Raw genomic sequence first — 25,577 nt, 5'->3', positions numbered from 1 at the left:
TTTTCTAAACTAAACTCATGCTTCTAGAACTCCAAAAAAGATTAGAATGCATTTATTAGATTTTTTTTCTAAGACTATGTACTGTATTTTTTTTTTACCGAAACAATGTACCCCTTCTAGAAACTGTAATATGCAGGGATCCATCCAAGAAGTTGAAATCAACTGAAGTCTATCTTCATCTAGTGCAAATGTGTCTGGACAGCTTTTCTCTCTGAAAGGCTGGCACACTTTGGAGCAATAGAAGTCCATACAATATCCGTTTCCTTTTAAGCTACAGTTCACGAAATGTCTGCACTTCACATAATATGCTAAACCCACACCAGAAAAACATTATGATTTAATTTGAAAAGTAAATCCAAACCATTATTTTCAGACTGATTGAGTAAATGGATATCCAATAAAATTTTATTTTCAACCTGTATAGATCCTACTAAGAACTATTTCTGCATCAACCTTGACCGATCTCAAAGCCTAATAAAAATTTACCCTGTTTATTACATGGATAGACGGCTACAAGAAATCCTAGTATGATGTGCTTGATTTGGGAAATTAATAAAATAATCACAAAGGAAAGTAATACCGTATGTAGGGACCCATCCAAGAAGTTGAAATCAACAGAAGACTATCTTTATCTAGTGCAAATGTGTCTGGACAATGAAAGATGCCCCATGGATCTTGGGGCTAGAAGGGCTCAAGAATGTCCCATCAGATACTGAACTATACTAGTAGGATAAAGAAAATTAATGATGCCTTTGCTATTGATTAAACAAATATATAAAGAACAGAACTATCAATCTTTTGTGATTTTTCAAAAGCCAATCCCCATACAAAGGCCATCAAATCATTGTAATTAATTATGTGCATCTGTCACTCACTAGCTGTGTATATCAATCACCTTGAAACTTTATTGGCTACTCTAGAAGGAAGTGAGACTGTTGGCAGAAATAAGCAGTAACTAACTTATACTAAGTACAATCACCAATTACTCAGAACACAAATGAGGGATGGTGTTATTTATTTAAATTGTTAAATCACTCCTTTTTCCTTGCCTACTTCTGAGGAGCTAAATTTAAGTGGCAATTTTTTTAATTTCTCCTCCCCCCCCCAGATGTGGCCCCACCATCAGGCACACATACCATTCCTCTCCTTAATGTCACAGTTTCCAATGGTTACTTTGGATGAAAACCAGCAAAGTTAGGAAGGTTATATGCAAGCAAAACATCCTTGGGAAGCTGTAAGTTTAAGGGTAGAAGTAGCAAATGTGGTGGGGCTTTCCAGCATCAATATTTTTCATTCCAATTCCTTCCCTACAAATCCTAAATCCCAAACTGCATTTTGCCTCTCAGGAAAAGATTAAAAAAGTCTACAGGAAGCCACATATTGGTATGCTTCCAAGATTTTTTGAAAAAACAGCAAAATAAATTAATCAGGATCTTGAGGCAAGTGAAAGATCTTTACAAAAAAAAATACTAGAAGTTACTATTACAAAAATAATTCAACACCTGATATTGACATAACAAAGATCTGAAAAACATGCCAACAAACATTTTATTGTCAATATTTTTATGATTAGTCTATGCTGTCGATTTTGGAATCATCACCACCACCATCATCTTCATCATCAGCATCAAAAACTCTTAAAGCTGACCAAGTCAAATGCTGAGTCTTTCTCAGCTCCTCAGTTTGGTTTGGTTTGTTTTTTTCAGCTTGGTCCTATTATTTAGATGGCTTTTTATTCATCGGAACTTCTTTACTGCCATTAGACAAGCAGAATAATTGTATTTCCGGTGGAAATTACAGTTCTAAATTGTAGAACAGCATGTACTTTCCTTTCCTTGGAATCAAGGAACCAGAAGGAATTTTTTTAAAACCCAGATAAGATTTCTTGTCATTTAGCAGCCAGCCCTGAACTGAAGCTCTCTGAATTAAATGCACCTAGACTGCGTTTTTATACTAGATTATTATTATTTATACTATTTATATATTATTTTATACTAAATTAATACTAGATTGCTCCTGCGAGTCCCTTGGACTGCAAGGCGATCAAACTGGTCAGTCCTAGAGGAGATCAACTCTGACTGCTCTTTAGAAGGCCAGATCCTGAAGATGAAACTCAAATACTGTGACCACCTAATGAGAAGGAAGGACTCACTGGAGAAGAGCCTAATGCTGGGAAAGATTGAAGGCAAAAGAAGAAGAGGATGGCAGAGAATGAGGTGGCTGGATGGAGTCACTGAAGCAGTCGGACACGACTTTGCAACTAACAAGAAGAAGAAGAAGATTGCTTTAATCCCATAGATTTAGAAGGAAGAGAAGGAAGGTCCAAGAATAGCATAATAACAGAGATGGAAGGGACCTTGGAGGTCTTCTAATCCAACCCACTGCTCAAGCAGGAAACAGTGTAAGATTTCAGACAAATTGTCTTCTGAAACAGAAGTAGAGAACTATGGTCAAGTAGTGACCTAATTATCAGCATTTTTACCACTGACTAGATTGGGTTGGTCATCTGAAAATTGTAGTACAGTGTCTTCTGGAGAACTACTCTTGTCCTGAAGGAATAGGTAACTTTCTTCCATCTGGAATCTCTCTGTGAGATCGATAAACAGTTCCAAAACGTATCTATTAACAACCAAATTAAGCCTTAAAAAATCTTTTCAGGGATTAAGCCAGTGCTTCCCAAACCTTGATAAATTACTCAAAATTGGGTAAATCTGATTTTTCTTTGGATAACAAAGAAAGGAGCAAATGATTAAACTTAGACTAAGAAGTCAGTGCAAAATGTTATTTGAAGAACAAAATGATCATTTGGAGTCTTTGTGGTTAACACTTCACAATGAATATCCTGTGAGAAGGCCATAATGCAATTGTTGTCATTTCCAAGCACCTACATGTGTGAAGTAGGATTTTTCATTTTTGCTACAATGAACACGAACAAAACTGTTTGCTGAACCCTGTAAATGATTTTGGGTAATGAAAAAAATATTGGGAGGCACTGGATTAATTCATTGCTACCCAGAGAAACCACTCCATTTAATAAAATCTATGCAGATATGACATACAGTTGCAAATATTGTTTCTTTCAGTGTTTATAGCTGCATGGCCAAAACACTTAAAGTAAATCCAATATAATAAAGTGACATATTGGATACACCAGATCCAACACCATACTTGTGATGAAAGCTGTTAGCAAGATGGATAACAGGAACAAAAACATGGAAATATTTCAAGACTGAAAGGTCACTTCTCAACTGACGTTTTGGTGTATTTGTACATTGGCAACATTAGCTAATAATTTATAATAGTACTGTTTGACAAATGAAGTGGCACATAAACTGAAATAGTAATAATAATCACCATTGAGTGGGTGATATCCCATACAAAACAAACACATATGAATATCTGCCACTCACAGAGGAAGACAGATGCAGCATTTTTAGAAGTCGTCTGCTATGCTGAATTCCAATTACAGGGCAAAATCTAAGCTAGTAATTAGCAAAGGAGTATAGTATCATTTTACATATGTTAGCCATATATTTTTAAGCCTTATTTATTGTGTGGAGTTTTCTTCTTTCTTGTCAATTTAAGATAAAAACATCTGCAAGAGAAAAGAATGGTACTCTCATTACATTGGCCCCTATGCATCTCTTCTCCATAAATGGTGTTGAAATATCTTAATAGCAATGAGAAGTCTGACCCCAGAACCCCAACATCTAGCAAATGAAATGAGCATTTATTTTATTATTCAAATATCTGGATTTATTTCATAAAAATACTTTTTCAAGTATTACATCATTTTGCCCTAGTCTCATCAATATTATTTTCGAATGGGCTGTTGAAACACCTAACCCAAGAGCAGATATTCCAATGTAAGAGAAGTTCACAGAGAACCTTTTTAGTGACTACATGTCTGCTTGGCAAAATAGAGGCATATGACTGTAACCTTGTTGCTTGTATCCTTATGATTTATATTGACTGTTTCCTAATATGATTTGATTGCTTATTTGTATAGTATGACTATAATTAAGTGTTGTACCTTATGATTCTTGACGAACGTAATCTTTTCTTTTATGTACACTGAGAGCATATGCACCAAGACAAATTCCTTATGTATCCAATCACACTTGGCCAATAAAGAATTCTATTCTATTCTATTCTATTCTATTCTATTCTATTCTATTCTATTCTATTCTATTCTATTCTATTCACACTCACACTCACATTTTACTATTATAATTGCATATATGTTTTTAGCAATAGCACTTAGACTTATATAGTGCTCCATATAAGCCCTTTCTAAGCAGTTTACAGAGTCAGCATATTGACCCCAACAGTCTAAGTCCTCATTTTAACGACCTTGAAATATGGAAAGCTAAGTCAACCTTGAGCTGGTCAGGATTGAACTCCTGGCAATCGGCAGAATTAGTTTGCAATACTGCATTCTAACCCCTGTGCCACCATAGTTATCTGGTGCCTGACTTATTTAGCTTTGCATCTTCTTTTTCCCTAAATAAGGACTACCCTAATCTTTTTAGGCAGTTCTAAACCATCCTCTCAGTTCAAGATCTTCAAAGCCAGATATATATCAAATAATAATCACTCAATATTGAATGTTAAAGTATCGACTATTCTCAAAAACACTTGCAACAGTATCATCTGTTCTGATATTAACTACTAGAATATTGCTTCTGCTTTTTCTCTAAGAAATGACCGAGTCAGATGGGAAGGATACAGTTGAATATGCATATATGTAGGTGAGACAGAGGCATGCTTCTTGATATTAATCTTTTACTATTAATGTATTTTTTTCTAAACGTTGTTTGTTACAAAACAGAAAGTGACCCACATGGAATGTTTTCCAGCACTTTCAACAATGCCTATTTTGAAAGTGCAGAAAGGATGTGAGAGAAAACAAAGTGCATCCCACACACTTTCCCACTCTTCTGAGAAATGACACCTCTTAAAATATTGTACACAGCAACCTCTAATTAACTGCTTTCATTTGAAATCCATTTTGTTACTATTTTCTTTCTTTCTTTCTTTTTTGTTGTTGTTTGCTGCGAAGTTGTGGACCCCATGGACAATGTTCCTCCAGGCCTTCCTATCCTTTACCATCCTCTGGAGTCCATTTAAGCTCACACCTACTGCTTCAGTGATTCCATCCAGCCACCTTGTTCTCTGTCGTCCCCTTCTTCTTTTGCCCTCAATCTTTCCCAGCATTAGGCTCTTCTCCAGTGAGTCCTTCCTTCTCATTAGGTGGCCAAAGTATTTGAGTTTCATCTTCAGGATCTGGCCTTCTAAAGAGCAGTCAGGGTTGATCTCCTCTAGGACTGACTGGTTTGATCGCCTTGCAGTTCAAGGGACTCTTTCTTTAGTCTAAATAATAAACATTTAGCCAATTGTCCTAAGTCAGTAAGTACAATCTGTTGGCAATAACTAAATCCTCTGTCTGCAAAAGGAAGTCTACTGAGGTCAAGAAAGAACATGGATGTCAATTTGAGATATAAAGGCACTTATCATCAGTGTCATTCTCCTTTGACTACATGAATTTACTTTATTTGGAAAAAAACTACTATCCATCTGTCTTCACACTATGTACTCTGCCTGGAAGCAACTTCCCCCTCTCAGATCAGGATCTTCTGTTTCCTGAAATCCTAGGTGAAGATACCAGGATTTGGGATGTTGTTCGTACGTGTTCCACCTATCATGTGCTCTATCCATAAGCAAAGAAATGTCAGGGAAATCCAGATTTAATATAAAAATACGTAACAGCATGGACATGCCCTTTGATAAACATATATATATATGTTCCCTCTGAAGAAATCAACATTTGGTCATATTGTGGTTTTATCAATGGAAAGGAAAGTTTTGTTGGCTGAAGCAGGGTGGAAATCAAAGGCAGTGGAGTCACAGAATGTTTCATTCTGTTCTTGCCAATATATAGAGTTGCTGATTTAGTAATAATCAAGCTTTAGCTAGATAACCCAATATAACATCCATGCAAGGCTGCAGAGCAAGTTCTTATTCATTTATATTGCATCCTCTAATGCTCAGATTAGATTGGCAGCTTATAATATTTATTTAACTATTTTATATAAATATTTAAGCTAAGTAGCTTCGAAAATGGTATACAACACAAAAAGCCAGCGCAATAAATTGTAACATCCATTATTTTTAAAAAATGTTTCTGACAAATATAAATCTGGATAGAAACAAATTTGTAGCCTCAACATAAACAAGGGAAAAATTCTTACAATAGAACAGCTGAACGAAACAGAAGTATTTGAACAAAGCATCATGAGAGTGTGTGTGTGTGTGTACGTACATGCACACATTCTGGGAAGGGAAGAATGTTTTTATATTCTAAAAATATTCCATTAAGTGTCAGCATCAATTGCGCCTATTTCCACTGGAAGAAACTGAAAATCACAACACATATACAGATCTTCAGTGGCAGACATATATGCTTGCCTTTCATTCAAGAAACATTAAGTTATCTAAGAACAGTAAGCTAAAGATATGCAGAGTAACATCCCTCAAAGCTACAGCATACAAAATGATGCAAGGCTTTTGAAACTAGGGAACATTCACCAGAAGCTCATCTCATCAACAAATCACAGTGTAAGATCTCAAATTGAAATTCATATCCATATCTGTAAAGCTTTCCAAACAGGACATTCTCAGTCATTTGGCTGAAAGCCATCAATATTCTAAGCATTTGAGAAAACTAGGTCAAATGGAATATATTTGACGTTAGCAATGCTGGATAGGATTGACAATAGCCAAGAATAATTATATGAAAATTTTTTAAAGTAAAGGTAAAGGTTCCCCTCGCACATATGTGCTCCCTAGACCCTAGGGAGCGGTGCTCATTTCCATTTCAAAGCCAAAGAGCCAGCGCTGTCCGAAGACGTCTCCGTGGTCATGTGGCTGGCATGACTAAACACCAAAGGCACACGGAACACTGTTACCTTCCCACCAAAGGTGCTCCCTATTTTTCTATTTGCATTTTTTACATGCTTTTGAACTGCTAGGTTGGCAGAAGCTGGGTCAAGTAACGGGAGCTCACCCTGTTACGCAGCACTAGGGATTCGAATCACTGAACTGCTGACCTTTCGATCGAGAAGCTCAGCGTCTTAGCCACTGAGCCACAGCGTCCTGTAGCTATGTGTGAAATAACATTGCAATAAGAGTCTTTGTAAAGTTCAAGTTAGTCAATGCAGGTTAACAAGACTTCACATCCCATTACATATGTCTGCTTGCTTCCCTATTTTGCTGTTCTCTTGTTATATAATAGCAACATATAAGCAGCAAAAAAGTCTTCTATTTTAATGTGAGAAGCAAATCTACTCTGCAATCACTGAAAAGGGTGTCATAATGAAAGAGCAGCCATGTGTGTTATGGAAAACATCACCTACCTCTTCCTGTGCTACGAGTGGAAAGCACAGAGGCACTTCCTGTGAAACAAGAGAGAGGAAAGGGTGTGCACTAGATATTACATTCCTAAACTGGGTAATTGCTGCCAAGTGGAAAAACATTTCAAATTCAACTACTGGATCACAGCCAAATCAAGTAGTTTTGCTGCAGCATTCAATGACAACGACAATGATGGTAACGAGAATGATGACAGATGAGGATGAATCTGCTAATCCAATTCATAATTATTGAAGTGTTGCTTCAGAAAATAGGATGCAATTTACTTTTGTTCTGCTGTCCTTAATAGAAGACAGAATGATCTGAAATAGTATTTCATATTTCCAATGGAGAATTCTGTAGTGACATTATCACAACATGGGCACATCCATTAACTATTTTTGACAACTGCATGGAATTGGTTATCTCTGCCTGCTTCTGTATTTTCTTTCCTATTTCCCAATCTAGCCAATAAATCTGGGATTACCTGATGATTTCCAAAACAAATAACAACCTTAGTTAACTGTTTTGAATCAGCCAAGTTCAACTAAATATTGCATACTGCTTAGAGCAGTGTTGGTATTCAGCAGGTTCTATCCAGTTTGCACGAACCGGTAGCGGCGGCTGTGGGAGGCTCCGGCCACCCACCTGGATGTCATCACGTCCCGTTTTTGATGTCCTGCGCATGCATGGAAGTAGCACATTTGAGCGCACGAGCACTCACATTTGCAAACCAGTAGCGAAGGTAAGTGAATATCACCCCTTGCTTAGAGACAATATGTATGTTATAAACTTACATATAAAACAGTGGTGAAATGTAAAATTTGTTACTACCGGTTCTGTGGGCTTGACTTGGGGGATAATGTGACTGGGTGGGTGTGGCCAACTTTCTTTTTTTAAAGCATTTTATCTACAACCTCTTCGGAAGAAAAAATGCTTTTAAAAGTAAAAAAAAACAAAACCTGATGATCACGTGGCTCAGCTGGGCATGGGGGTGGGGGCAGAGATTTTTGCTACCGGTTCTCTGAACCACCCGCCGTCATTGCTACCAGATTGGGCGATCCAGTCCAAACAGGGAGCATTTCATTCCTGATATAAAAACACTTTCTGACTTCTAAATACTCCAGAGAGTGCCACATTTTAATTCATACCTATGAAATGGAAGTTATAATTCTTGTTAGCACATATAGCACATACTAAATGCATCTGATTGGTTATGAAGCTACTACCAATTTTTCCAAGTCCCATCCAATGTTCTGGTGGTTTCTTGGTTCTTTAACCAAGAAAGCCTCAATGCCTTAGATAAGGAAACATCAAAAACTGCCTCTTCTTAGACCAAGATGTATTTTGCATAAAGATGTTCATCCGTGGCTATGTGAAATGGGCAGGAATTCAAAATTGTTCCACATATGGCCCTAGTTGCTATAGGCTTCCAGGTGCAATCTATGATCCCAATTTGCATTACTTTATGGCATAGGGCTTGGATATTTGGGGTATTGCCTATCTTGTGTGTTTTGTGCCCATCTGCTATGATCTGACCCAGATGGTGTGCTCTGGCTCCCACTGATCAAGTGGATGTAAGCATTGTCATCTGGTGGGATCCAGAAGTAGACCTTTGCCATAGCATGTGCTCTCCATAGCACCGTTTTGCCCAAGATTCATTTGGACCGCTCTGTTTAAGCATGAATTAGCTATCCATGAATTAGAATGAATAATAGACCCCTGTGAGATGTTTCAGTTAATAAGCAATTAACTGTTGCTTTCCCCCAGACTTGCCAATAGCCACTGAACAAGGTGCTTGCTAAATGAGGATTGCCTATGCAATTGAGAGCCAGCATAGCATAGTGCAGGGTTCGGCAACCTTAAACACTCAAAGAGCCACAAAGGTCCTAATCGGAAGCCCCCTGTTCAGTTCTGGAGCCAACCAGAAGTCCGGTTCCCCCATCATAGAGTCTCCTCCTAGTGTGGCATCCTTTATCCTCTGCTGACTGGAAGTCCAGTTTCCCCACCATAGAGTGTCCTCCTAGCACAGCATCCTTTTTCCTCTACCTGTCCTAACCAAAAGTCCTATCAATTGTGGAGCTGACCGACAACAGGGAGCTGTAGCAGAGGAATGAAAGAGCCACATGCAGCTCCAGAGCCACGGGTTGCTGACTCCTGGCATAGTGGTTACTGTACTAAAATAGCAGTGGGCAGACTCAGGATCTAGTCTTCCCTTAGCTACAGATGCCAGCAGAGTAGCCTCTGTTCCATTCTCTCTCAGCCCAAATAAGTGTAAAGCTCTATAACAAACTAACTGAAGAAAAAGTCTCACTGTTGTTTCAGGTATTGATTGCTTTTGTGTAAGAATATTCTCCATATCATTCCCACAGTGCCTGCTTAAATAATCATGTCTTCACTAATCTTCCAAAGAATAGCAAAAGGATGTGTATCTCATTTCTGGAAGGAGTCACAAACCATTGGTTTGCTTTATTAGGCAGGTCATTAGTGCAAAATGATTGCTGATGTTTGCATCTCATGCCTAGAATCTTTGCTCTTGCAAATAGCCTCTACATCGTCTTCATTGCACAAAGCACTTGTTTTGAAAGCAGACTGTTCACTGCCTGAAATCTTGAAGAATTTGTTGAATTTCAATGGTATAAACTGAACAGATGTACAGTGACATCATTTATGCGTTCTGGGGCAACTATCAAGGGATCGTTTTAAAAAAGGTTCACCTGCACTATGCAGTGATTTGCCTGGAACTGCATTGCAATTATCCATTTTGGGTGGAAAATTCTTTCCATGGATCATATCTTCCTCCATGCCAAAAAAATAAAAGCATAGAAAACTCCTTCACACAATCACATTATTTTCCTCAGCATGTAATCCTGAACCAAATACAGAGACAACCATGCTTAACCTAGACCCATTAAACCTATAGAACATAACTGACAAGTTCCAGTCTACTGTACATATGCATATTAACATATGCACCAATAATTATGCTGTTAGATGTACTGCAAATCTCAAAAAATATTTTATGGCTTGGTTTACATGACACGTCTAGCAATAAAAATAGCCTATTCATTTAGCACTCGACAAACAGCCCCTATAACTTTCTCATGCATGAGGGCCTCATCATGGCTAAATCCAGCTTTAAGCTTATTCAATGAATCACATACAAATATGCAATATTTCAACTCAAACAATTGTATAAGACTGCAGAGAAAAGAGAGTTCCAGATCCGCTTTTGAAAGGTACAGAAATTGCTCAGAATAGTTGGAAATCTTAAAGAGCGATGGTGTAGCTAACATGCAGGTGTTTGGGAAACTAGGATTGTACACAAGTTTGATAATAAAACTAACATTTTACATAAGTATTAGAGTTCTAAGAATGCAAAATAGAATGTATGAACATTACTATCCTGCTCTAATACTACTGACCATTTTTAGAAGATTTGATTTGCACCTGACAGCAGGAGAATTTAGCCACAAAGCCTCTTTTTAGAGACCAGGCCCAAGGTCAGGGAGAACAACAACCAAACACAGAATCCCACTGAAGACATGGAATTTTCCATACTAAGTCAAAATACAAGTAACTTTTAGCTATCAGAGGCTATTCCTCCTGGATTGTGTTTTTAGGGGGCACTATCATTCTTTAGATTGCAGGGATATTTGAAACCACACCACACATATATTAACAAAAGCCTATCATAAAAAAACAGAAAAAAATGACAAACAGCCTGATAATTTCGTTTTTTGCAAATAAACTCATTCTGAAGGGAAACTGAAATCTTTATCAACTTTCCCATATCTAACACTCCCCGATTTCTAGTGCAATAGCGATAGATACGAGACTGGTTGGGGAAAGATGATCTGTATTAGAACATTGGCATTAAAGAAGCCATAAGTAATATTGGCTAAATCACTGTGGTGCCATAATGATGAAGCATTGTCTGTGTGGGCGATAAATAATATATTTTATCTATATACACAGAGATGTGAGGGATCTTCAATTATACAATTATACAAAAGCAAGAGCAGATAGACTGAAACTGTTTGATGATCCTGGACGGGAAGGAAACAGAAAAAGACAAATATCACCCCAATGTCTTTGTTTTCTAATTTGCACTTACATTTATTTAAAAGTCAAACTTATTATATATGATTAAAACATTTTCATTATGATAACAATATAACTTTCAAATTACTGCAGTGTTTTGTTCAGCATCATTGATGTTATCTAGCCAGAAATGCATTTTGACATGGTAGTTTTATTGCATTTTAGCATTTTCTTTATTAAAAATATGAATAGGTAAATCTTTGGGGACCAGTGTAAAGTTAAAAACTATTTATGGATGTTTTCAGAAAGTACTGTAGTGATGATTTTTCAATTTATAAAATGCCTGCCATAGTAGCTGGGGTACTACTCTTGATGAACATTAGATGGCAGTAAACAATTAGAATTTTTGCTGCCATCTTGTGATCTTCTGGATTTTTGCATCATCCCATCTGGTTTTTTGAAATACTCTTTCTTTAGGTTAAAAAAGTTTGATTTCTTACTTAAGTTTCAGATAAAACGTGTACTGTACATGACACTTACATGATAGCAGTGTTCCATTATCTAAGCATTGTAAAAAGAAGAGTCAACCTATTCTAAAAAGCAACTGAAGGCAGGACAAGAAGCAATAAATAGTCTAATCAAGGACAAAAGCAACCTAGAACTAAGGAGAAATTTCCTGACAGAACAGTTAATCAGTGGAACAACTTGCCTCCCAAAGTTCTGGATGCTCCAACACTGGAAGTTTTAAAGAAGATATTGGATAATCATTTGTTTGAAATAGTATAGAGTTTCGTGCCTGAGCATGGGGTTGGACTAGAAGACCTCCAAGGTCCCTTGCAATTCTCTTATTCTGTACTAACTTTGTATCACAGTGTTAAGTATATAAGCTTGCAAATCTATAAGCCTTTAATCAACCAGTAAACTAGACCTTGAATTACAAGGTTGAAATGTTGATGAAATTTGTTAGGCTGAGTTTGAAAGGTGGATAGCTGTCCTCATGTAATAACAACTCCTCACCTACCAAACTACTGAAAAGATAACTAGGTGGCTTTTCCCCCTTAATTATTTTAAAACTAGTGAAAGTTTTGCATTTCAGGTTAAAATATACTTAAAATATCTACTGTCACCATTGGCACTTGAAAACAGTCTCAAAACATGTTTTATATACTTTTAATATGGAATTGCCACGATCCCAATCAAATTCACATTCAATCATTTCTAAAAACTGCTTTGGCACGAATATAGCAAGAAATATCTTGCATTCCAATTTCCCAACTGACTGATATTCTGTCTTTTCAATATTGAAAATCCTATGAATGCCATGCAGCTTTTGCTTAATAGGCAGCAAGTCACCCTACACTTAAGAAAATATGCCTTCCCTTAAGTGGCCCGTGCAATCAGTTAAAATGATCAGACGATTGATTAAATATTATTTAGCCAGTTCACAGTTCTCACCATCTACTTTCAACTGCCAAAATGAATGACAGAATAATGTATCCTCAGATTTCCCTGTTGAGACCTGGCAACACAGTTTGCATAACAGATGGCTACTTTAAAACACCCTGCCAGCTCCTAAAGGCAGTCCAATGCCCTTCATTCAGATAAACTGGTTAATACAAGTGCTGCAACAAATATTTGCCACCTTTAACTCAGAGCTAGACAACCTGTAACCTTAGTGATGTTGAAAGGTTGTCCGTTGTAACTTTTTTTTTGTTTTTGTTTACATTTATACCCCGCCCTTCTCCGAAGACTCAGGGCGGCTTACAATGTATAGGGCAATAGTCTCATTCTATTTGTATATATTTACAAAGTCAACTTATTGCCCCCCCAACAATCTGGGTCCTCATTTTACCTACCTTATAAAGGATGGAAGGCTGAGTCAACCTTGGGCCGGGCTCGAACCTGCAGTAATTGCAGGCTTTGTGTTCTTAATAACAGGCCTTACCAACTTGATACCTGTACACCTATTTATGGCACTTTATGTACTTATTCATTTATGTATTGTTGAGCTGTGAATTATTATAGTGATTTATTGATTTATTGTAATATCTTTTTTTATTTTAGTGTATCATTAGTGTACTGCCCTCCTTGTGGACTATGACACTACATAAAGTAAATAAATAGTAGTCTAACAGTATAGACAGACATACTGTAAAGCTAAATGCAGTCCTAAAATCTTTGTTATTGTTTTTGCAGGATCCTTCAAATTATATAACTGATAATGCAATTTGATAATGCAGCTAATTTTCAATGGAATTGTTAGCCAGTAGAAAGTGGCAGTATACTTTCCATTAACACATGTAAAGAAACAAAATAAAACAAAAACAAATATTCAACCCACAAAAAAAAAATGTACCAGGAAAGGAAGAAAAAAAAACTTTCCTCGGTGTGCGACATACTTCTGCTCCTATAAACTCCTCACCATGCTGTCCACTTAGTCCTTAATCATCCAAATTTGTCTGCAGTATTTTGATCAGCTTGCGTAACCAAATCTTCCCAAACTTATATGTGCCCTGATATAACAGGGTTTTGAATCCTGTTCTTTTTTACATTGGCTAGGAATGTTGTGATTTAAAGTCCAACATATGTGGGACAGTCTGGTGAAGACTTACACATCAAAGTTTCATGCAAATATTAGAAATCTTAATATGGCATTCCATTTCTGCAAGGGTTTGGATTTGGGTTCCATGAAGTCATAGCAAGGAAGAGAGTTCATACAATATCTAGTTTAACCTTCTACTCTGAAGAAGAATCCACTAATCCCTCTCTGACTGATAAAATGTACCACCCACCACTCCTCCATTTGAAGATTTTCATTGAGGAGGAATCCATCACTGTTCTAGGTAGTCTGTTCCACGATCAAGAATTCTCCCAAATATTCATTCAGCCAGAATATTCTTTCATTTCAACATATTCATACTTGTTCTGCTCTTGATATCAGTGGAGAGCAGTCTTGTCCCCTCTTGCACATGAGACCTTATACGCAAATATCTGTAGACCTCTACCAAATTTCCTGTTAGTTTTGCCTTTGTCAATTTAAACGTGACCAGCTTCTATACAGAGTTTGGTTTCCAGACCTCATATGATCCTAGCAGTAATGGGTTTCAATTTTATTCACTACTGGTTTGCTCGTGGGGGTGGGCATGTACGTACGTGATGTGTCTACGCATGCGTAGAGATGTCCGGTGGGTGGGCAGAGCCTCCCACCGCTGCCGCTACCAGTTCACCCAACCTGGGGCGAACCGGTAGCAACCCACCACTGGATCCTAGTGATTCTCCTCTAAACCCTCTTATAATATTCCATGTTTCTTTTAAGTTATACTTTTAGAACTTTACACTCCAAAAGAAGCACAAGGTACAATGGAACTATTATCTCCTGATGCAATTTGGACACATTTATTATTTGATTTGTCACTAGTCTGGTAATGAAAAGTCTGCAAGAAAAAAACCAAGTTCGGAGAGCACCAAGGACTCCACATTTTAAACCTGACCAAGAAATATTCTACTTTATTAATTGTTATTATCATTGTAGCCCAAGACTGCATTGGCTCTTTTAGCTTCTTATCTCACCACTTGCTAATATTCTGCTGGTGCGCCATTTGTACTCCTAGCTCCTTTCCACATGTACTCTGCCAAACCAGATCTACACAAAATTGACATTTGTGGAGTGGATTTTTCTATGCACTTCTCATAGATGAATACTACTATGTTTGGTCTAATGTTCAAGTCTTTCAAACTAATTTAGAATTGTGACTTTTGTTCATTAGTGTATAAGCCAACCTCCTAGTTTGGTGTAAACCGTAGCTCAGTGATCTACCTCTCCAAAAGGATTCACATACTAACACGTTGTTAAATATTCAGAAGGACCTTAATAACCTTGAACATTCAACCCTATCCAACAAAATGTTGTTCACTGGCAAGGATCTGCACTTAGGAAAAACCAGATGTGCAAATACAAGATAGGCAGTACTGGCTACGCAAAAAGCATGGAAGGAGAAGGATGAACAGGAAGGAAATAAAAGGACAGAGAACTGAATTTAATAATAAGAATCTACATTACCTATATGTCAGAAAGGAAATAACATTCCAGACAAGCCTTCGTTATTCTGCTATGGTACCCTCTTGATTTTTTGGACAACACCCTGTAGCCACTTCTATTGTTTATTGAGTATTTACACTACGTGGTGCTTATAGTTCTGCCTTCATATTAAGTACAAATTGAACTGTAGAATTTTTTTGCTTCCATCTAGTTAGTCACGCTGAGACTTATATCTCTAAGCAAGACACAAGTAATCAGATTTTACTTGCAACTTCACTTAAGTTGTATTGTTATTTATAAATATAAAGCTTTTGGGGCAGATCTCCAGAGTTACCTCTGTGAAAATAATTACACTGTGGATATATACTGTCTGACAAGATCATTCAAATTCTTTATTATTCTCTAGATTTTGCTTCCTTTCCTTATGCCTACCTATCAATCCTAGGTATAGACTGACAGATTTTAAAGTAGGAATTATTTTTTGCTTTGTTTTCCCTCCAGAGAATTGTGAGAGCTAACCCTATAGCTGATTATGTGAGAGCTAACCCTATAGCTGATATGAGACAAGCAGCAACACTTGAAGCAAGATATGTTAAGTTAGGTTTTCTTCTCCCCTTGCTTTCTTTGTTAAATCTAAGTGAGAGGATAAATAGCAAATATCACACATCTTTTCTCCTTTGCCTTGAGAAAAAAAAATTGTACAAAACACTTCAAAGTTAATATTCTTACATATTCATGCAGTTTTCAATGCAGTTTACAATAACCTTTTTTCCTCCAGGGATGTCCAGACAACATGGAGAAAAACATCAAGATGTCTCTGCCTTTTTTATCTGCATCACAGGCAGAAGTTTGATTGCACCAACATGACTACCAACATATATTCTGGGAATTCCAAATCCCATAATTCCCAACTAGCATCCTGTCTAAGAACTCTGGGATTATAGTAAGACACATATGGAAGTCAACACATTGGGGAAGACTAACTACAGAGAATTTTAGCTCCTCTTGCCCCCTCACTATCTAGCCTATAACAAGATCCACACATTATATCAAGCCAAAATGTGGTTTCTTTGATTTTGATTTAAGAATTCCATTTTGAGGGGAGGTCGTTTCTTCACTGATTAAACCCTTATTATAAGCCCTATCTATGGACACTTAAATGAGAAGAACTAATTTCAGTTGGGCTTTTTCTGGATACTGAAGAATTATAGGAATCATTAGTAAATTTTAATTTAATAGAATTAAAATGTAATAGATAGCAATAGGACTTGTGTATATCACCTTTTTATGGAAGTTCATGTACCGAAGAATATACATTGAAGGTCAGCCCTGCTGGCACCCAGGGGAAGCAGCTATCTTGGAAGAGAAGTGGCAGTAGGAGCCAAATTCTCATCTACTTTACATATGATCAGGTCAATGAAAAATAGCTGAGCAAGGATGGGATCATGCTAGGTAGAGAAGAGGTAAACAGCCTCTTCGTATGCGCTGCATTGCAATAAAAATATCACCAGCTTTGCTTTAAAGAAGAGCAAGGCAAGATACACAGCTGAAAAACCAATCATCAAAGGAATGTCAAGTTAGGCCTTGAGGCAACCGTTTTACACTGAACCCTATATATCAAGTTCTGAAACTGTAGCAGATAACATCAATAAGTTCATAATGTAATGGTATAAATTAATCTCTTTCAAATCCTTCAAATATATCATAGCATTCTTAAATGTATTCTGGGTAAATACAAAAACACATATTTTCCCCCTTAATTTTTTTATTACTCGATATTTACAAATCATTCTCAATAAAAAAAAATTCCAAATATACATGAACATTATCCAAATAATATTTTCTACTTCCTTATTGTATTTACTACATCATTGTGTTTACTACTGTATATCATTGACATATATCATTTTTGTAGTTATTCATTTGCTAAGTCACGTCTGACTCTTTGCGACCCCAAAACATGCCAGGCCCCTCTGTCCTCCATTTTTCCCCCCCCCAGTCTTCTCAGTCTCATGTCCACTTTATCAATCACATTATTGACATATATCAAATCTTCTTCCAAACCAGCAATCTTTACTACCTGAGTTCGTATTATCCTTGACATTATCCTAATTCAGTGATTTATGCCTAATGTTAGAAGCAGGAATAGGAAGTGTCTGGAATAATCGTAAAATTTAACTGCACCTTGACAATTTAGTATATAATTCAGAAACGAGTATATGGCGTTTTCTTTTAAGTCACTTTAAAATGTTTCTAATGGACGCAGGACTAATTTCTGTTCTACATTTGGACTAAATATAAAAATCAATGTAAGAAAATAATTTCATCAAACTATTTTGCATGCTAGACAAAAATATCTATCACAGCTAAAAACTTTTGGAGGCCAAATTAAACGATTCTATCATTGCTCACACAATATCATTTATTGTGGCCGGGTTTTCAGATATTAACTAACTGACCTCCACTGTGTGAACACAGCCACATTAAATTCTTATGCAAAATATATCTATCAGGAAGAAGGACAATGTGAAGATTGTACAGAAAAAAATATGCTGCTTTCATTAGCAAATCTAATATGACCTAACTAAAGTATGTCTTTAGGGAAAAGTCTACAAAACAGTTCAAGATCAAATGGTGCCAACTTTGAAACAAACTGCTCCAAACTGCTATGGAAGTAATCTGGGCTAGAAAATAAAACAGTCTAGACCAGGTATATAAGTAGTAATCAGGAAAAGATAAAATGTGGGCAACACAATTGCTAAACATAGAAGATCAAAGGATTTCTTTGCAAGTAGCTGTTCACCTGGCTTGTGTATAGACAACCACAATTTACTTTAATATCATACTTGGTGGAACACCGTTTGGTGATTAAAATGTCTTCAGAAAAACTTAAGATTTACAAAATGCATGTGATTTTCACTTTTAGGATTTCTTACCTTCCTCAATATCGTTCCTTAACGAAGCTTCCAGCAATGCAACGCTGGCCTCAAAAGACACCTTCCTGGAGCAGCCAACATTCCTCTTTTTCTCGTGCTTCCGCTTCTTGTGCTGCATCTCCTTCTCATACTGAGTCCATTTCTTCAACTGCTGAGCCCTGCGTTTCTGAGCAGCTCGGAGTCGCTCTAGAGTAGGTACCTTATCCAGAAGGTGAAGCTCTGTCAGCAAGTCCATATGGGTGTCCATTTCTTCGACAAATTGGTTGATGGGCTCAGCCACACAGCTGCTGAACCTGTAGCCCTGTCTAGGCGACTATGTGGCAACTATCTGGCATTAAGAATCATGAATCATGAGTGGTACTTCTCAGAGTTTGAGGAACACATGGTAGAATCCTGGAAAAAAGAGAAAGAGGGCCAAAAGTGACTATATATCTTGTCCTAGATTTAAAAAAAAAAAAAGGACAAGGGAAAAGATTCAGAAGAATATTTTGCCAAACAGCATACAGGTGGTCCTTGACTTACAACCATTCATTTAGTCACCATTTAAAGTTTTACAATGGCACTGAAAAAAGTGAGTTATGACCATTTTTCACAGTTATGACCATGGCAGCATCCCCATGGTCATGTGATCAAAAGTAAGACTGTTATGTTTTGAATACAGGGGTGGAATGCTCCAGTTTGGACCAGATCGCCCGATCCAGTAGCGATGACGATGGGTGGTTCGGAGAACCGGTAGCAAAAATCCCTGCCCCTCCTCCCCCGCATGTCCAGCTGAGCCGCACGATCGTCAGAGGGTGTTTTTTTTTACTTTTAAAAGCATTTTTTCTTCGGCTGAAAAAATGCTTTTTAAAGTAAAAAAAAAAAAGCCTCTGATGATCGCATGGCTCAACTGGGATCGTCAGAACCCTTTAAAAGCATTTTTCTACAACCTCTTCGGCCAAAGAGGCTGTAAAAAATGCTTTTAAAAGGCTCCTCTGACGATCCCAGCTGAGTTGCCTGATCATCAGAGGCTTTTAAAAGCATTTTTTCTACAACCGCTTCAGCTGAAGAGGTTGTAGAAAAAATGCTTTTAAAAGTTAAAAAAAAAAGTTGGCCATGCCCACCCAGTCACATTACCACCCCCCCACCAAGCCATGCCCACATAACTGTAGTAACAAATTTTACATTTCACCCCTGATTGAATATATATAGTTGTGTTAAGCCCTGCTAAAGTGAAACTAACCTTTAGATGACCCTAACTGCTAACTCCAACTGTTTTGGAGGGAAACTTAGAACATTCATATTTGGGCAGGTTTTTTCAGGGATTATGATTGGTTAAGGCCCTGTGAGCCTAGAGGATAAATTACAGGCATTTGCTTGTTCCTCAGTTACAATTTTGAGTCAATAAATGCTGTTGTAGTTATGCTGGTCTGCTTCTTGCCTACTGAAGCCAATAAGGACGCTTGGCAACTGGCATGTACTTATGACGGTTGCAGTGTCTGGAGATCATGTGATCACCCTTTGTGATCTTCTGACAAGGAAAGTCAACGGAAAAGTCAGATTCACTTAACAACTGTGTTACTAACTTAACAACTACATTCGCTTGTTACAGGCTTAACAATTGCACTGGTTCACTTAACTGTGTCAAGAAAGGTAGCAAAATAAGGCAAAACTCACTTAACAACAGTCTTGCCTAGCAATGGAAATATTGGGTTGTAAGTCGAGGACTACCTGTACTACTATATTATAGAAAGCAATGAATTTATAATTTTTATGAAACAAATTCTAAGGGCGTGGTGGCTCAGGGGCTAGGACATTGAGCTTGTCAATCGAAAGATCGGCAGCTCAGCGGTTCGAATCCCTAGTGCTGCCGTGTAACGGGGTGAGCTCCCATTATTTGTCCCAGTTTCTGCCAACCTAGCAGTTCCGAAAGCACGTAAAAATGCAAGTAGAAAAAATAGGGACCACCTTTGGTGGAAAGGTAACAGCGTTCCATGCGCCTTTGGCTCTTCGGCTTTGAAACGGAGATGAGCACCACCCCCTAGAGTCGGCAACGACTAGCATGTATGTGCGAGGGGACCCTTTACCTTTACTTAAGAAACAAATTAAAATTAAGAAGAGCCTTTTCCCAAAAAGTTGTCCAATATAGTCAGATATCTGGTCAGTCTTTAAATTCTAGCTGGATGTAAGCTAAGAAAAGCTTAATTTTAAAATATTTTGTATGTGTTGTGTTACCTTATTCTAAGAATCTCAGAAGTAATGTTGAACGTTTGCTTTATTATATTCATAGGCTAATCATGCCAAAATCATAGTCTATAATGAACGTAAACATAAAACCCATGAATATTATTTTAGGCATTAAAAGCTAGATCAGCGATTACTACAAATAGGCTTATCAACATGACTGGGAGAGGCAGAATAATATAAAAATTAAGTAGTTCTGAACGGGAACACTGATAAGATTATAAACATTCATTATTACTATGTATATTGTAAAATATTTATGCATATAATTCATTTCTGGAATACTTTAAGCTGTTTTAACCTGTGGATAGAAATTCTGATATAACTATTTTTACTATCTAAGGCCCAGGGGTTTCAAACTCAAGGCCCAGGGGTTGGATTTGGCCCGCAGGATGGTTAGATCTGGCCCATAGGCCCACCCTGGAAACACCAAAGAACCGGCACGCAGTGCCTCTGCCAGCAAAGAGAGCTGGTAAAGGGTTGCAGGAGGCCATTGCAGCCCAAAACGGAGCCTCGATGAGTGACATGGAGCTGGCCATGACCACCCTGGCCATGCACACTGAGCCCCCCACCCCCGAGATCAAATACAACCCTGATGCGGTCCTCAATGAAATTGAGTTTGACACCCCTGATTTAGGGAGTCTTCAGTGTAACAACAACTATAAATAGCTAATCTACAGTCCAAGTGACAAAGAAAAGATTTCCCGAGGTTGTTGGTCAATGATGTAGCTCTCCAGTTTGATTGAGTGACCTCATGTAAATTAATTCAAGTCAGAGGCAGCTTCCCTAAAGAAGCAACTGAGGTCTGAATCTATAGATATAGATAGTTACAACCACATCTGAGCCCAAAATGTCTGTTGTTAAATGAATTTTGTCCCATTTCACGACCAGTCTTGCCACAGTTAAGTGAATCACTGTAATTGATCAGTTAGTAACCTGGTTGTTAACTGAATCTGGCTTTCCCATTGATTTTGTAAGAAGGTCGCAAAAGATGATCACATGATCCCGGTCCTAAATATGAACCAGTTGCCAAGCATCTGAATTTAGATCACATGATCATGGTGGATGCTGCAAAGGTTGCAACTGTGAAAAACGGTTGTAAGTCCCTTTTTTCAGTGCCATTGTAACGTTGAATGGTCACTAGACAAACGGTTGTAAGTTGAGGACTATCTGTACTGCCTTGCTGACTAATAAGGGGGCATTCTGTGTCTCCCATACTTTTAGGAATGCTTTTGTGTTTCTCCTATTGCATTTTTAATTTCATGCTATCCTTTTCAACTAGCTGTACTATAATCACCTGGGGGCTTCCTAAACTGTAGGTATAAAAGTACTGGAATTCTCTGTTCTATAGAATTTTGAAAGACAATTTAAGAGAATGTTGTAAGGGCAGATATGAACCCATTTACTGTTTGTTGTTTGGAACACTGAGGGACTTTGCTATAGTACTTTTCCTTTCTGACTGTTTTGCTATAAAAGACGAGACGAGACGAGACGAGACGAGACGAGACGAGACGAGACGAGACGAGACTAGACTAGACTAGACTAGACTAGACTAGAATAGAATTTTTATTGGCCAAGTGTGATTGGACACACAAGGAATTTGTCTTGGTGCATATGCTCTCAGTGTACATAAAAGAAAAGATAACTTCATCAAGGTACAACACTTACAACACAAATGATGGTCATAGGGTACAATTTAACACTTAATGATACAATACTTAATGATAATCATAGGGTACAAATAAGCAATCAGGAACAATCAATATCAATATAACAATATATTATATATAACAATATAAAAAATCAATATAAAATAGCTTTTTTTCAACAATCAATTGGCAATAGAATAGAATAGAATAAAAGTGTGATTGGATACACAAGGAATATTAGGAGCTGTAGATTATTATAATTGGAGTGCACTAGGATTTAGGTTAATGGAGTGCACTAGGGAGAGATTTCCTGCCTGGTTACTGAATTGAAAGATGCATTTTACTACATATTATTTTTTCAGAGGCAGTAAATCCTACACATTTGAATTATTGATACCCCGAGTGAAGATCTGTTTTTACTTTTCCAACAAAAGTAATTCAGACATTGATAATGTTGTATCAGCGTAACTAATTTCAGCATATTACTTCTTCTTTCCCTACCTCTGACAAAATGACAAAGAAGTGTAACTGCATTTCTTCATATAAAACCAAGGAGTAGAATACTAGCTCTGCAAAGCACCCTGGTTAGTCCTTGGATTGGCCAGGATCCACTGTTACTCTGGTCAGCATACACTACTATGGTACAGGAGGGAGGGGGGAACTCAGTTATTGCAGCATCTCTTTCCCAAATGCCTCATTCTTTGGAAAAGATGTCAAAGGAAGAATTTTGGAAAAGAAGAACATGCTGGATTCCACACAATGCTGCCACAGAGAGACTTACATGGTAAAATGAGACAGGGAAGAAGAAAACAGAGCTGAAAAAAAGCCTTAGGATGGATAGATATTCCTGGACGGAAAAGCAGAGATGGAATTCTGAAGAATTCAACTCCTACTCAGCAAACCCAGGGGAGAAAACCCACAAGGAGAGTTGATTAAAACCATATATGCAAGTACTGTATCTCTCCCCAAACTATTGTGTTACTGGGATAATTTATGTAAAACATGCAGAAAGTTCTTTTTCTTTCTTTCTGATAGTTGTAAAGTACATTTTCCATGTAAACTGTTAGGGAGGGAGGGAGGGAGGAAGAGGGGGGAGGGAGCAGGGGTGGAATCCAGCAGGTTCTGACAGGTTCTGGAGAACCGGTAGTGGAAATTTTGAGTTCAGAGAACTGGCAAATACCACCTGTGGCTGGTCCCAGAGGGGGAGGGAATGGAGATTTTGCAGTATCCTTCCTCTGCCACGCCCACCAAGCCACGCCCACCAAGCCACACCATGCCTACCAAGCTACGCCCACAGAACTGGTAGTAAAAAAATTGACTTTCACCACTGGAGGGAGGGAGAGAGAGATCGAGAAAGAGGGAGAGAGAGAGGGAGAAAGAGAGATCACAAACCTGTCTACCCTAGACGAGTTCATCAGGACCGGATGAATTACACCCCAAGGTTCTGAAGGAACTGGCAGACAAGATCTCAGAACCACTGAACTATATCTTTCAAAGATCCTGGACCACAGGGGAGCTGCCAGAGGACTGGAAAAGAGCTGATGTAGTTCCCATCTTCAAAAAAGGGGGGGGGGAAACAGATCCAGGAAACTACAGACCTATTAGCCTGACCTCAATACCAGGGAAGATTCTGGAAAAGGTGATCGAGCAATGAATCACCAAATACCTAGAAGCAAACAAAGTAATAACCAAAAGCCAACATGGGTTTGTCAAAAACAGATCATGCCAGACTAATCTTATTGCATTCTTTGACAAAGTAACAAAATTAGTGGACCAGATGAATGCTGTCGATAATTTACTTGGACTTCAGTAAAGCATTTGATAAAGTAGACCATAACCTACTACTAGATAATGTAGAAAAATGTGGGTTAGACAGCATCACCACCAGATGGATTCGTAACTGGCTGACCTCAGCATGTAGTCCTCAATGGAACTGCATCCATATGGAGGGAAGTATGCAGTGGAGTACCCCAAGCTCTGTTTTAGGCCCAGTACTCTTCAACATCTTCATCAATGACTTGGATGAGGGGATTGAGGGGGAACTCATTAAATTTGCAGATGACACCAAGCTGGCACTCCAGAAGATAGTCTCAAGATACAGAAGAAACTTGACAGACTTGAACATTGGGCGCTATCTAACAAAATGAAATTCAATGGTGAAAAAAGTAAGGTTCTACATTTAGGCAAGAAAAACAAAATGCACAGGTACAGGATATATGGTACTTTGCTCAATAGTAGTACTGTGAGAGGGATCTTGAAGTTCTAGTGGACAACCATTTAGATATGAGCCAGCAGTATGCAGCAGCTGCCAAAAAAGCCAACAAAGTTCTAGACTGCATAAACAGAGGGATAGAATCAAGATCACATGAAGTGTTAATACCACTTTATAATGCCTTGGTAAGGCCACACTTGGACTACTGCATTCAGTTTTGCTTGCCACGATGTAAAAAAGATGTTGAGACTCTAGAAAGAGTGCAGGGAAGAGCAACAAAGATGATTAGGGGACTGGAGGTTAAAAGATAGGAACTGGGTATGTCTAGTTTAATGAAAAGAAGGACTTGGGGAGACATGATAGCAGTGTTTCAATATCTCAGGGGTTGCCACAAAGAAGAGAGAGTCAAACTATTCTGCAAAGTACCTGAGGGCAGAACAAGAAGCAATGAGTAGAAACTAATCAAGGAAAGAAGCAACTTAGAATTAAGGAGAAATTTCTTGACAGTTAGAACAATTAATCAGTGGAACAACTTGCCTGCAGAAGTTGTGAATGCTCCAACACTGGAAATTTTTAAGAAGATGTTGGATAACCATTTGTCTGAAGTGGTGTAGGTTTTCCTGCCTAAGCAGGGGGTTGGACTAGAAGACCTGTTATGGTTAAATAGCAATAGCACTTAAACTTATATACTGCTTCACAGTGCTTTCCAGCCCTCTCTAAGCGGTTTACAGAGTCAGCATATTGCCCCCGACAATCTGGCTCCTCATTTGACTGACCTTGGAAGGATGGAAGGCTGAGTCAACCTTGAGCCTGGTGAGATTTCAACTGCCAAATTGCAAGCTGCCAGCAATCAGCAGAAATAGCCTGCAGTACTGCACTCTAACCACTGCGCCACCGTGGCTCATCCTTGGTGCATCACCTAACCCCAGGATGGTGAACCTATGGTATACAAAGCCATATGGCTGGGCAGGTGAGCTCAGCTTCGGTGCCCATGCCCACACCTGCCAGCTGATTTTTGGGCCTTCTGGGCCCACAGGAAGTTGGCAAACGGGTCATTTCCGGCC

The 25,577-nt window shown here is 38.1% G+C and overlaps 1 protein-coding gene across 9 annotated transcripts in view; it reads right to left on the bottom strand.

Annotated features, from left to right (window-relative positions):
• The window catches only part of PPP1R16B (protein phosphatase 1 regulatory subunit 16B), a 141,026-nt gene that overhangs the window by 59,990 nt on the left and 55,459 nt on the right, over positions 1-25,577 (bottom strand). For all 9 annotated transcript variants that reach the window (XM_058174506.1, XM_058174502.1, XM_058174507.1 and 6 more), the window contains one exon: positions 18,430-18,822. In XM_058174506.1, coding sequence (XP_058030489.1) covers positions 18,430-18,676 — 247 coding nt within the window. In that variant the 5' untranslated portion in view covers positions 18,677-18,822. The remainder of the gene's footprint in view (positions 1-18,429; positions 18,823-25,577) is intronic.

This window comes from Ahaetulla prasina, chromosome 3 (genome assembly GCF_028640845.1).
Source record: "Ahaetulla prasina isolate Xishuangbanna chromosome 3, ASM2864084v1, whole genome shotgun sequence".
Taxonomy (NCBI): domain Eukaryota; kingdom Metazoa; phylum Chordata; class Lepidosauria; order Squamata; family Colubridae; genus Ahaetulla; species Ahaetulla prasina.
This window is presented reverse-complemented; position numbering and strand designations above follow the sequence as displayed.